At 40.9% G+C, this 14,726-nt stretch overlaps 1 protein-coding gene and 1 pseudogene across 1 annotated transcript; one reads left to right on the forward strand and one right to left on the reverse strand.

The window, feature by feature from the left end:
- The first annotated feature begins 25 nt into the window (after positions 1 to 25).
- On the forward strand, positions 26 to 1,924 carry LOC146485604 (uncharacterized). Its single transcript, XM_085103256.1, has 2 exons — positions 26 to 89; positions 834 to 1,924. The coding sequence occupies exons 1-2, from the start codon at positions 26 to 28 to the stop codon at positions 1,922 to 1,924; spliced, it is 1,155 nt and encodes a 384-aa protein (XP_084959382.1).
- A 1,698-nt stretch (positions 1,925 to 3,622) lies between these two features.
- LOC146485605 (uncharacterized) lies at positions 3,623 to 6,803 on the reverse strand (annotated as a pseudogene).
- Positions 6,804 to 14,726: the final 7,923 nt, after the last annotated feature.

Genomic DNA, 14,726 nt, shown 5'->3' on the forward strand with positions numbered 1-14,726 from the left:
ACATGGTACTGTTGTCTTGCTCGGGATGTATTGCAGCAATTGCGGGAGAAGTGTAGAGAACTGCAACTTTTTTGCCAACTGCGGAAAAGGTAAGTCATTGTGGTAAGCAAGTGGCAGTCGAGAAAGTCAAAGACAGCCAAGTAGTTGGTCGAAGGGACCGAACTTATAGTTTGACCTCTCTATTTTGCAGCAGCGAAATGCACGTGTCAACAACGGGCTTCAGGGGACAAGGGGAGTCCCGGTAGCCTTTCGAGCCCGAACTTAAAGCTAAGGAATAGTGTTGCGATTCCTAGCAGAATTGTTTGATCATTGATCTTGACCAATTAGATCTAAGCACTACTTTTGATATAGTTAGCTTTTCATTTGTATTGTTTTGGTTACGGACATATTTCCTTTCTTGAGATACTGTAGTTGAAAAGCTAATGTTTTAGTCGAGAAGATCCAGGATTGCAAAATGTACCGGGTGTTGCTTTCCTTCCACATAGCAGTACTGTCACGTAAGGGGCCAGGGGTCCGGGAATTCCTCCTGGCTATTAAGAGCATGGCACCCAGCTACTTTTATTGGAAACAAAAGGAAAATAGGACCAAAGGAACTTCATATCTGTTTGATTCCCCACCTACTAACTGAATATATCCGGCAGCTTGAAATCTTAGTGACAGCCCTGAAACAGGAGATGTTTTTCTTTTTCGGTTATAAATGTTGCTGAAACAAAGTAATCCTTTTTGGATTCTGTTAATCCACAAGATAACTTTGCATGCTCTCCTTCCTAAACTTTACTCTAATTGATAAAACAAGTATTCAATCTTCACAATTCAATTTTCAATTTGTGTAGGAGTTAACCAGGAGAATCCAGGGCCAAGCACCATCACTAGTGCACAGGAAGCAAGTTCTGTTAAGTCCAGCAAATCTATGAAGACCTTCACAGGGTATAAGGCAGCTAAAGGCAAGCAATGGGTTTCTAAAGTCAAAGGTGGGAAGGCAAAAAGTAGTAAGACCTCAACAGTAGATCAGGAAGTGCTTATCTACATTGGTTTGATTGAGTGGAATGAAAAAGAAAGTGTGCTCAAACCGAAAAGAGGAAAGAGGGTAGCCTTGCGGATTTCAAATTCTGCAAAATCTTCACTGATTCGCCAAAAAGCAGAAGAGAAATGGAAGGCTTATTATAGTAACTTCTATGACGAGAACCAAACCTATCTCCTTCTTTATGAAGATGGGCAGAAGGTTCTTTTTCTACCTGGGACTAGTGAACTGTTTACCTTAAAGCGATACCAGGAGGAAGTGGGGAAAGACTATAATAGAATCTATTTATATCTATGCACAAATGAAGACTACGACAACACTCTCATGGGTGCTGATGACAGTGACGATGACAGCATGTCCCGTTTCCCAAAATGTTCCAAGCTTGAGAGTGACCCAGTTGTTACAGTAACTATACCTGACGAACAAATGAAACTGGATGAGCAGATTGCAAGAGAATTAGATAACGAGCTGAACCAAGTAGTGGAAGTAGCAATAGTTACTGAAAACAATGACAATCTACAAGTACTATCACACGATGAGAATTCCAGCCTGTTAGAACAAGAGAAGAGTGCTGGACAACATACTCAAGTAGCAATTACTGACCATGTCGGTGTTGTTAGAGAAATTAGCCAAAGAGTTGATGACACAGGTCAATTCTTCATTGTGGTGCGAAGAGCTTCCCATTTCACAAGATGCCTAAATCTCTGGCGACGTGAATCATTGAGAACCAGGCCAAACAAAGTTTTAAGAGTCCATTTCACAGGTGAAGATGGGATAGACAGTGGCGCCATAGCTAAAGAGTTCCTAGCAAAAGCTGTAGCAGACATGGGAAATATTACGTTTCCTGGTGGTAGTCCTGTGGATTCAACCTACAATGTACAGAACGGATACTTCCAGTCTTGAGGAGAAATTGCTGCTGTAAGCCTTGCTCAAGGGGGTCCATCGCCTTGTGTTTTACAGTGATGTGTTTATGACAGTATGGTCAACCCAGAGACTGACTTCAAGAGTTTGAATTTAGAGCACATTACGCCACAGGAGAAGATGATCCTCGAAAACATCCAAAATTGCAATTGCAGAGCATGGTTACACTGGTGTTATTGACCAAGAGCACATCAGTGACATCACAGGATCCATTGTGATTAGTCTTGTCACCAGACGACAACTGTATTTATCTGAATTCTCGAGAGGGCTGGAGCTTAATGGGCTTGCTGATGTAATAAAGCAAAACCCGGAAATATGCAAGCCACTTTTTGTCATGGGGCAAGCAAAGGATGTTGATGCAAACTATGTGTTTTCCCTTATGAAACCACGTTATGCTGTGGAGGGATCAACCAGAAGGGAAGTTGAGGAGTCTGTGATGGATAGCCTCCAGGACTTTTTGATATCTTTGGAAGATGAAAAGAAGATCAGTGGATATTCTGAGGCTCTTACTTGGAATTATGCAGACAGCGGAGACAGGGGAAGTGACAGACAACAAGCAGAAGAATTTCAAACAGCAGATATCTCTGTGGCCGGTGTCTTGGGCTGGCTAACTGGCCAAAGACACCGACCCCTCAACGGTGATCCCCTCACAATTAATGTTAACTTAGACCATGATTGTTTTGATCGTAACCCCAAGCACAGTATTTGCTTCCCGTGTGTTGCAGCATGTGGAAGGGAGTTAACTCTACCAGTGTCTCACATGGGTGACACAGAACAATTTCGCCAAACTTTCCTTCTAGCCTACTGCAAGGGCCAATCATTTACGAGGCCATAGAGACCTTCAGCAATTCTTAGTTTCTAGCTAAGTCCATTGGTACACACCTTTTTGTGTGTGTTTCATACAATAGTGGTCATAAATGCCTTTGAAGGTGCAATAATAATTATGTTTGTGTTAGTTAAGGTCATGGAGACCTTCAACTGTGTAAGTTAAGGTTATGCAGACGTTCAGCTGTGTTAGTTGAGGTTATGGAGACCTTCAGCTGTGTTAGTTTCTAGCTAAGTCCATTGCTACACACCTTTTTGGTGTGTGTTTCATAAAATAGTGGTCATAAATGGCATTGAAGGTGCAATGATAATTGTTTTTGTGTTAGTTAAGGTTATGGAGACCTTCAACTGTGTTAGTTAAGGTTATGGTCGCAGAGTAGACATTTCCATTCTTAACATTTAACTTTTTGCAGATAATTTTTGCTTGCAGGCCCATAATCTTTAGTAGAGTGGTTTTAAGGTTGGAATGACACTTGAAATAAAGTTTTGTTGTTGTTGCTGTTGTTGGTTACCCTGTTGAATGACATCAGGTAAAGCTGCATCGCCTTGAATAAAATTGGGACGCAGGTCCAGACAATTTAGTTTGTTTGGCAGCCTGTGCAACAATGTTGAACACTTTCATATGCATAAAAAACGTTTTTTGGTGGATCAAGAAGCTTCGTCTTATGACATCATCGGACAAAGTTATGTACTTCAGTGTTGGGTGATATGGTATATGTATGGCCAAGGCTTAAGGCGAGTGTTAATATCATATCACAAATAGTGATACTAGCAGATTTTCACCCTCCCCCTTCAGTTGGAAAATTTTCATGCCAAGCAGTTTATGAATTGGTTTATTTATGCGCTCAAGGAGTGTAGGTGGTTACTTAAAAGTTTATTGCTCCAGTAGTGCATTAATCACTTAAACTGAAAAAGTAATGCTAAGTCTTCAAGTGAATACCTGTTCAGAGTCTGGTATGTACATACTACTGTACATGTAACAAACTGTATTTTGACTCTATATCTTTCTCCAACACCAAGATATGGGGGAAAAAAGAGACTACTTTGGAAATACATCAAAAATTGTTTATGTTTGTAAACTTCAAGCCACCAACTGTAGGCTTTGTAGCAAAATACTGGATGTCTGCTGATCTTTCATTCAATTCATTTAAACAACTCATCATAATTACATGTATCTGTTCTGGTCCTTTCGATAATAATTTCCAACTGCCAAACTGATCAGCAGTAACAGGATGACAAGGTAGAGCGGTTTTCAATAAGTGCATTGTAGAACCTAATACAAACTAATTACTAAGGGCAACAACTTGCGAATCAAAACAAAGCCAAACTATCTAATCAATCAACTAGAGCTCCAAGCAAACACATGTGGTTTTAGTTTGATTGGTTGAGAAAGTAGCACAAGATTTTTTTAGCCAATCACAGGGCATAGTAATGCAAAAACAAAGTAATTACAGAATATTACTTTCAACATTCACTGAATACCGCTCTTATTGAAATCAATTGCTTTGAAAGCCTACAGCTCAAGAGGGTGTTTTGTTTAGAGCCATTACAGCCCTGAGATTGACAGCAGGTTGATTTTTTACGTGCACAAGTTCTTGGTTTTCTTGATGAACATAAACAAAACTATGAAGAATATCCATGAAGGGCAACATGCATTAATTTTTTGTACATTTCAAGTGCTTCTTCCCATTTGCCTGGCAAAGGCATTGAAAGTCTACTTCTGGCATACTCTAAGTATTCCTGGTGATCATTGTCAGGGCTATCCAAATGTTAAGTTATATGCTGTGCACCAAATTCAACTTGGGCAGCAGGTACTTCAAATAGGCAATCCCTTGCACCATGAAAGTCAGGTAAGAAAAAAAGAGAATCTGGACGTCCTGGTACAGTGTTATTTCTTGATTTTCGAGTTCTATGTGTGTTCCAGTGCTCTTTCACAGAATCAAGCTCTTTTTGCAGTACATTGCTAAAACAATACCACAGGCATTCCATACTCAAATCTGATGTAGTGTCCACAATACCCTGAAACTCTTAGTCACTAAAAAAATTCCTCCGCCATCCACAACAATTCTTTGAGTAATACGACAACCAGCCCTCAATTCTTTGATTCCTTGGGGAAGAGACATATCGATGTGCTTCAGGATTATCATGGAAGAAAGAATGCATTGCTGCTGCAAGTCCATTTTCAGTCCCCAAATCTGTAATCAGTTCTACTGGACAACCCCCCAATTCTGAAACTGTTCTTGCATGAAAAGTGGCTATTTTGTTTGGTGAGTTATTGGAACGAGTAATTTCCAGCCACAAAATCTTACGGCTAAAACCATCAATTGCACCATGGATAGGAAAACCCCAACACTTAAGTTTGTCGTAGCCATCAATATGCCATGAGTAGTTGGGCCCAGGATTCTGATACTCTCTTCTCTTTAAGCGATGCTTTCTTCTCAATTCAGTCCCTTCCTGATCCATCTCCTTTAAAAGGTCCTGAACAATTACTCTCAGAATGCGGAGTCCCTCCATTTCGAGGGTGTCCCACATTGCACGATACCCATGTGCTGAGCAAGGACCATCAATAAGTTCACTCATACGCCTCTGTACCTTCAAAACGGTATCACTGAATGATTCTTGTTTTGTAACACCACGCCTAAACAAACGATATTTCTTTAACTTTCTTAAAAGAGTACTATAACTTATTTGGCACTGATGACGATCACTAAGGAAATGGAGGATTTCTTGGTAGCTAAACCCACGGTGGAAGTAGTACTTCAGAATTTCTTCCTCTTCTTCATCAAAGCTTCCATCCCCTTCACAGTCACTGTCTGAGCTGTCTGATGATGGGTAAACTTCTGAAAGTCATGATTTTAATAACTTATCAGAAATATAATTAAGATTACAAACTGTTCTTGATTTATTATACAGTGAATCAACCTCAACTAAAAAAGAGAAGAAGAAATACTAACAGTAGAAAGATACATGCATGTACACTCTCTGATGCAAATAACTCATAAAACAGACTTTTATGACAAAAAGTGCTTATCTATGGCATTGAAGGGAGATATTAAGACTTACAGCATGTTAAAAGGTATGGATGACTGGAAGCAGTTTGCCATTTTTCCTTATGAATTACTTCATAATTTTTTTCTGTAAGGCTTTGTATTCAATATGTGGAGCATATTCTGACTTTCAACAATGCTATTATTATTACTGAAATTTTCCACTTTAGTGACCGTCAGGCTACAAATCATTATTATCATAAATTCTTCTTCTTCTTCAATAACTTTTTTCCTTTAAAACAAGGGGATCGCTTTTTTTATAGCTAGGGGATGTTAAGGCTGTTAAATAGCTAAAAATGGGGTAAGATTTCAGCACAGCCAGCACAGCCTATGTGTCATGAAGCAATCTCATACCACTTTATGGATATACTTAATATGAAGAGAGTCCAAATATGTATGCATAATAAATGTGTGGGGCTGTGCAGAAATCTTACGAGCCGGGTGTGATGACCCATGCACAAAGGCGTGAGATTCTCTCCCTCTAACCCACGCCCTCTGATTTGAGTTATAAAGTCAACCTTTCGTGACTTTCGTACTCCTAGCTGAACTGTTCATTCGCCACTGGCTTACCACAATGACTTACCTTTTCCGCAATTGGCACAAAAGTTGCAGTTCTCCACACTTCTCCTGCAATTGCTGCAATACATCCCGAGCAAGATAACAGTACCATGTGCAAGAACAAAATGGCGGTCGGGTGAAGGCCGAGTGAAAACTGGAGATAGATTTCGCTCATTGACCGCTGACCGTTTAATCGGTGTTTTTGATTTTGATGTGAGGAATTTGTTTTTGCTGTGACAAATTTGGTTTTGATGTGACAAGTTCGTTTTTGATGTGGTGAATTTGCTTTTGTAGTGACGATTTTGCTTTTGTTGTGGCGAATTTGTGTTTGATGTGGTAAGTTTGACTTTGATGTGGGGAATTTGTTTTTGTTGTGGCGAATTTGTGTTTGATGTGGTAAATTTGATTTTGATGTGGGGAATTTGTATTTGATGTGACAGTTGTGGGCCACCGTAGCTTTCAATATGATCGCGGATCGCAGATAAGGTCTGCGATCGTCTGCGATCATATGGAAACTACTTCTGCGATCCTGCGATCGCGATCGCAGACGATCGCAGAAGATAGAACCATGTTCTATCTAAAGGCTGGTTTCCATATGATCGCAGACGATCGCAGACCTTGTTGCAATTTGCGATCCGCGATCCGCGATCATATGGAAACCAGCCTTTAGTCACACACTCGAGAGGATTGCCAGTTTTTTTTTTTTTTTTTTTGGGGGGGGGGGGGGGGGGGCTGGGGTTGCTTATCTCAAAACGCATTATCATTTTGCAGAGTTTGTCATATTAATCGAGTGAAAGGTATCAGTTTCAAATAAAATTAACCCTTTAAGGGTGACCAGAATCAAATTTCTCCTTGTAATATCAATGTTTATTCAACCCCTGAGGTCACGAGAATTAAGGACATGATCACGCAAAGTGAATTTTCTTAACATTTAAATAACTTCTCCCCAGTACTTTGGTAAGAAAAGTATAGGGATAGGATAGGAGAATTTGTTCTTTGATATTAGGGGATTAGTCCAACGATAATCTATCACTTAAAAAATACCTAGGATACATCTTACCTTAGGAAAGCTTTAATAGTGAATCTAGCACCTGGCTTTCCTGATAATATCTTATTATCAACAGTGAAAGAAGCGAGCCACAATCGTGAATTAAACCGTGTTACAATGAACAATAATTGTGTCAAAGGTCTCATTTTTGTGTGGATTTGAAATGTAACGATATAATGAGGACTTCAACATTGGAACGTAGGTTGCAGAAATGCAGACAACAGACAGAATTAAAATTACATTCACGGTAGACGACGAACAACAGGAATGATCACGTGACCATGTTTACCCCTCATTTGCCGCTCGTTGTTTTTGGTTTTACAGTAAAATTGGTTAGTTTTCTGGGCCCGGTTGTTCGAAAGCCGATTAACGCTAATCCACGATTAAAAGTTATTCATCTCGCTCATTCACAATATTTTTAAAAGCTAATTTTAAAGTGGGAGTAAACATGAATTTGAATGAAATTTTAAGTGGTTTAAAGAAGGGATAAAAGAGAGAAAATTATTTTTGGAACACCAACAGACAGTTTCCCCAACGCAAGAGCACACCAGGTCGGTAGGGGACTGTATGCATATCCATATACAGTATAAATTTTTAACTTTAAATTCCAATTTTTTTTTAAACTACATCAAATCTTAACTATTTCTTATTCTCCAAATTTTACTACTTTTTTGAGAAAAACTATCCCCTCCCAAATATACGTAAAAATCACCAAAAAATTTAAAACACACCCTAAAACATTGATTTGTGTTTTAAGCAGAGGGTTTTTGTATTGCTTGAAACGCGAACGAGATATTTCTATTAAACCGATTTTAAGCGGCGTGAAAACGGCTTTCAGGTGTACCCCCCCTAAAGGAACAAAAATCTTTGGAAGAATCTTTATTGATCAGTAATTAAACTCGAATCAAAGTTCACGTTAATCCTTGACTAGCTTAATCGGGCTTTGAACAACTGTGTCCTGTTTAATGTTATCAAAGGTCAGAAAAATTATTTTGTTTTCCTTTTTTCCCATCTATGTACTCGTTTTTTCAAGAAAACGTCAACGCGAATTTTCACGTTTGCCGTTTGCCGTTTGCCGTTTGCCTTAAACGCGACTCTAAATCCCTAATGGCACAAAGATGTTAACAAAATAGCATTGCATAACAGTTCTGTTAAATGGTAACTGCACAGTTCCCCCGTTACAATTGAAAGTAGACATAAATAACACTGATAGGTTTGAAATCAGATGTTTCCATCATTACCCAGTGAATATTTTCCGTATCATGTAGCGAGTCCGATACTAATGTGAACTTCCAGGATACGGGAACGATAATATTTCCGGTTAGACATAAATTACTCATAACTCGTGTAAGTCCTTCAGGGCCTTGAAATGTGAAATAAGGATTTAAGACAGTCTGCCAACAAAGAAAATGGGTCCACGTACTTTAAAAAGCAAAATATTAAGAACAGCCTCAATTAAGTATTTGCTGATACTTCAGCTGGAGAACGGGGGTTGAAGCGAGAACCTGGTAACAGATTGCAGGGATGTCAACAAAAACTAGATAAGGAGCATTTGAAATTGACCCAGCCCCTCCCCCCACCCTTGTCCCCGTTCCCTCCCCTAGCTAAGCAGACCGTGGCGGAAATGGTTTCAGATTTGTGTTTTAGGGGGAGAAAATGCTTTATTTGACATCTCCATACTGCTTTTCCTGTTTCAGTAGACAGTGTTTCTTTCAGCAAACCGCTGAGAGTCAACAGAATTAACCGGAGTTCAGTGTAGCAACAACAATTTCCGCAACGATTTCGCACCCATTCAATAATAACCCTCCGCAAGGAAGGTCAACACATCTGCCTTTTCAAGTCACATGGTGTAGTGTATTGCGTGACGTCACGTGACATATGTTAGTGAATTGCAGATTATGCAAATACAGTTGAGTTGAGCACATGGCCGCCTGTTAGTAGTCGCTTGTTCGTTCGTCGTATTGCTCCTCCCGCGAATACACTTCATTTGGCGACGAGGATGGGATGAAAAAGTTGGAAGGATCGGAAGGTACAGTGCACACCAAACTCAGCAGATTCTTGTTGGCATATAGATCAACAGATGCATCAGATGGAACTTTACAACTGCACTTGAGGATCTCGATTTTGCAGACGATATAGTCCTTCTCTCATCAAAACACCAACAAATACAGGACAAGACCAACCGACTAGTAGATAATGCAGGGAGAGTGGGGCTGAAATTGAATGCGCAAAAATGCAAAGTGATGAGAATGAATGCACGAAGAGAAGACAAAGTAATGATTGAAAGAAAGGAAGTTGAAGACGTCGATGAGTTTGTATATCTGGGCGCGACTGTGACAAAAGAGGGTGGTGGCACGGAAGACATCAAGAAACGTCTACGCAAGGCACAGGGAGCTTTCTACAACCTAAAGAAGATCTGGAATACAAGGAGCATTGGTCGGAATACAAAAATCAAACTGTTTAAGACTCTGGTACGACCAGTGCTATTGTATGGATGTGAAGCATGGAAATTAACAGCTGCCGAAGAGAAGAAATTGGATAGATTTCAGTTCACATGTTTAAGACGGATATTGAGAGTATGGTGGCCGCAACGCATGAGAAACGACACAATTTCAGAAATAACAGGCGTGAGAAAGATAAGTGACGAAATACGAAGGAGAAGATGGAACTGGATTGGCCATGTGCTTAGAAAGAACAGGAACGATGATTGTATGGTAGCAATGGGGTGGCAACCCGAGGGAAAGAGGAAAGTGGGGCGACCTAAAATCACGTGGAGGAGGACAGTGGAAAGAGAGTGCACACAAGAAAGGTGGACCAGCTGGGCTGAAGCCAGGACTGCAGCAAAAGACAGGACTGGTTGGAAAACGAAAGTTGCAGCCTTATGCGCCTCATGGCGCGGAGAGAACTAACTAACTAACTAACTATTTAGATCAACGCCCCAGACAACAACTGGAGTTACACCAGCAGAGCTGCTGTTCAACCGCCGCCTGCGAACCCGACTGGATCTCATTCGACCTGATGTAAGGCAGCGCGTGGAAGCCCAACAATCATCCCAGAAAGAGTAGCATGACAACACGAGGACAGCGCGACAGTTTGCTGAGGGGGACTAGGTTCTGGTTAAGAATTTTAGTCCGGGACCCAAATGGAAGAAGGCTCACATTGAAAGCAGAACTGGCCCACTGTCATGTACGATCAAGAGTGAAGATGGTGTGGTAACCCGTAGGCATGTCGATCACATTCTCAAACGACATGACGTACCCTCGAGGGAGGAGGACGACCTACCTGAGTCAGCAGTGCACGCGGAGCAAAATCCGGTACCGCCCACGGCAGTAGAGGAACAAAAGGATGCATCCACAGAGCCTGTTTCCATTAGCATGGAGGAGTCAAACGCAAGATCCCTGGCAAGGAGGTCTCAGCGCACAAGGAGAACCCCACGTTATTTAAAGGACTACGTAACTGTTTGAACATGGATTAAAGTTGCGTTTAGTGATCATTATGAGATTGTCAAGTACAGACATTACGGAACAATCAGTTACCCTTGTAGGAACTGTGTTTTGTGAACTAGGTGCGGGGAAGATGTAGTGTATTGCGTGACGTCACGTGACATATGTTAGTGAATTGCAGATTATGCAAATACATTTGAGTTGAGCACATGGCCGCCTGTTAGTAATTGCTTGTTCGTTCGTCGTATTGCTCCTCCCGCGAATACACTTCACATGGAAAGTAAACTTGACCACAGACTACAAACAAGCTGATAAATCAACAGCTCTGCTTTTTTTGTTAGATATGAAATCTATTTAAAAATGTCTAAGAAACAATTTTCAACACTTTAAAGTATTGAAGAAGTATTCTATTAATTTCAGGAACCCTTCCGTGCGAAGAGAATATTTCCTACTTAGACAAGTTCTTAAGAGAATGAGAGCTTAATTTCGATTATAAAATAATACCGTTAGAGATACAATAACATTGACAAAGAAAGTTCTTGTTTCATGTTGTGTGGCACTGTTTTTATTTTGGTTGACCTCTAAGTTCAAGTACTGAACAAACAAACTAAAGTAGCTTGTGCAAGTTCTAACTTGCTAGTGCTATACGTGATGGCAGCGTTGTAACTTGTGAAAATTGTTATGGACGACGTCGCCATAATTCAGTTACTTAATAGCCAATGGCGAGAGGCTTATTTTGTAATTCATTTGAATAATGAAAGTGACAGTTGACAAAACGGTCGATTAGGGACCGGTCATTATTTATCGCCTGGGGGGAAGGGGGGGGGGGGGGGGTCGGAGTATTTTTGCTGTCACATCGGAGCATTTACCTGATACCCCCGTAGAGTATCTAGTTTTTTAAAGATCCCCCCTTATTGGTAGTGGAAAGTTTCATTTTCCCGTCCCCCCCCCCCCCCCTTTCTCCCAGCCACCGCCAAATAACTTTTTGAATATGCAAGTGATATCTTTAATAGTGGTACTTACGTCTCATGGGCCTTGAACAACAACGGTAGATATTTGCTCGTCAGATACGAACTGAATTGTCGCGGAAGTGCCAATCTCAGGCTGTTCATCCAAATCCACGAAAACATAGTCATCGTCGCTCTCTGCCTCTTCACTTTCGGATTCTTCATCCTCGGATTCCACGTCATCTTCATCACTCGACAGTTCTTCTGTTATCACAGTCTCTTTATTCTGTCGGTAATAGTGACATAGAATGGCCTTAACTTTGTCAAGTTTCCGACCCACAGTCGTCAAACCATGCTTGTTGAGATACAGGTCTAGTTCTCTTACCCGCAACTTTTCAACTTTGCCACCCTCGATGAGGTTATACCATTGAAAGTCCTTGTACGTTCGTTCGGCCTCTTGCCTTCTTCGCTCCTCAACTGCTCTTGTTCTCATGTCCTTTCGGATCTCAATATCCTTCAAATGATTAACATATGCAATGACGTACTTCTCTTCCACATTATATTTTGAGCAGAAGCTCTTCATGGTGTCCTGATCGTTTCTGATACTGTCAGAATGTTCCACGTACAGATATTTAATACATTTTCTTGGAAGGTAATCATCTGGTGTCCTGCCCGTCGATTCCGTCTGATAGATATCCATAAAATGTCCAGGATTGTTTGAGTCTGGTACAGGTTGCGGAATTCTTTCCGTTTCTGGACCGACCCATCTATTGTTAGAACACCAGGAACAGAGATTGGAACTTTCTTCTCTTGACTCTTTACAGGCATCACGACAGAATTCCATAAAAAGTTCTACACGAATATAGTGGTCTTCCATAAACGATTCGATCTTTCGGAAGTATGCTGCACTGGGCGCTTGCTCTTTGTTTCGTTCTGATGCACCCCGATAGTTGTCGAGGTAAACAGAATTGAAAAAGAATAATTCATCAGGGGACTCGCTTACTTTGCTCTTGATGTAATCTTTAAGGACAGGGGCATCATCAATTCTCTCGGCTACCTGACTACAGACATTTCAGGCATTTTTCTCCATCCGTTTCTTTTCGTACTCTTCGTATGACTGGAGAGACAGTTGTTTGATTTCCTCTTCTGAAAGATCCTCAAACCTCCTATATTTTTCCCACTCTAGAGTTGCGCCATCCACAAGAGCATCAGAAATTGCCGAGTTTGTCCTTTCGGCTTCACCTTGCCCGCTGTCGCCCCTCGAACGATGACATCGCACTCTATAATCGGAATTGTGAACCCTTGCTAACTCGGCGTCTCGAAATCTAACTTCGTAGTTGGAAACTCTAACGACCGGACCAGCATCTGTAAGGTCAGCCCATCGTGGCTTTACAGGTGGAAGGCAGAGATCTCCGAGAACTTCTAGACCATGTTTACATGAACTGGTTACCCTTAAAATCCTGTCCTTTCTCGCATCTTTTACCATTGAATCGACTTCCTCTTTAAACAGATCATCAATGGCATCTAAAATGCGTTTCGTGACTGGTATTATCTGACTAGCAAACAGAGCCCTATTGTGCTCTGACATTTCTGTGTCTTCGCAAAACTGCAACAAATTGTCAATCCTTAATTTCACGTGCTCTGCTCTCTCTTTTTCGTAAGTGAAGAATTTACAGTTACTTCCTGTTTCTCCGGATATTTTGTCTAGGTCATCTGACTCTGTCATATCATAATAAAGAAAGAGGTCATCGTGTAGTCGCGCGCAGCATTTACGAAATCCCAGTGAGTACTGTGGACTGCCAGGTGTCGGTTCGTCAACCTCAAAAGCTGATGGATCCTCATGTCGCAAACGAACTGTTTCGCTGGCCCATACAGTGCCTGACGATCCCACTATTGCTTTGGGCCGGACAAATAATACATAGTGGCGATCGTCCTCAGTTATCAGCTTCTCTTCAGTTTCATTCATTACACTTGACTTCGTAAAAACACGGTGAGAACCCGGGGTCACATATACCATTTTCTCAGGCCAATCGTACTTTGGCAACTTCCTTGCTTTAGTGTGATCTGATAATGTTAAGATCCTAAGATTTATAATTTATAATTCTTAATACAATTTTCTTTCATATTTCTTTGGAAATATCAGGAAAGTAAAGGTGTGCAACAACTGCAGACTAGACTGCGCGTGACTCGATCGACACCTAATAGCGAACGGCGAAACCTTGAGCCACGATAAGCGTCGGTGCGGTCTCGCTAAATTCTCCCCTCTTTTGTACCCCAATTTGCACATTTTCTTTTTACTTTTCCTGCAATTTATCCTGAAACGAAATCCCGGTATTGACCGGTGTATTCAGTTTGCGACGCAGGCTACTGGATAGTGATTTATCCGGTGGATAGCGTTGTCCACCCTTTGAACAACTGGGCCCAGGTTATAGGGTGCTGGCGGTAAGTTCTCCATAATTAATTTGGATTCTTTTAGCATTGTATTGTTTTATCAGGGTAGAGATCCACCCGTTCGTTGTCGCTTAAAAGAACGCTCAAATTAAAGTAGCGTTTCTAATCTGCGTTTTCTCTACAAGTTCCGTTTCTTTATAACGCCGCGTTAATTTTCTTCATCAGTTTGAAATTAAAAAACACACCTTTTGCATTATTTATTTTATCAGAAAGTATTTTTCCTTCACTTTGCGATAATTGAAATCGCGTCAATTTCTAGTAAGTCCGCTGGTTTATAGTCTGCATTTGACGCACGCACGAGGGAGCCCCCACATTTTTTTTCCCGCTCGCTTCGCTTGCGTCACGTTCTACATTTCCGTTTTAATTTAATTGTATTAATTGTAAGCGTAGTTAAATATTTACCACTGTTATTTACCTCTGATCTGCAAATTATAGGGTTGTCTTTCAGATGCCGGGAATAACCCT

The sequence above is a fragment of the Pavona decussata genome, unplaced genomic scaffold, assembly GCF_977016875.1.
Source record: "Pavona decussata unplaced genomic scaffold, jaPavDecu1.1 SCAFFOLD_26, whole genome shotgun sequence".
NCBI lineage: Eukaryota > Metazoa > Cnidaria > Anthozoa > Scleractinia > Agariciidae > Pavona > Pavona decussata.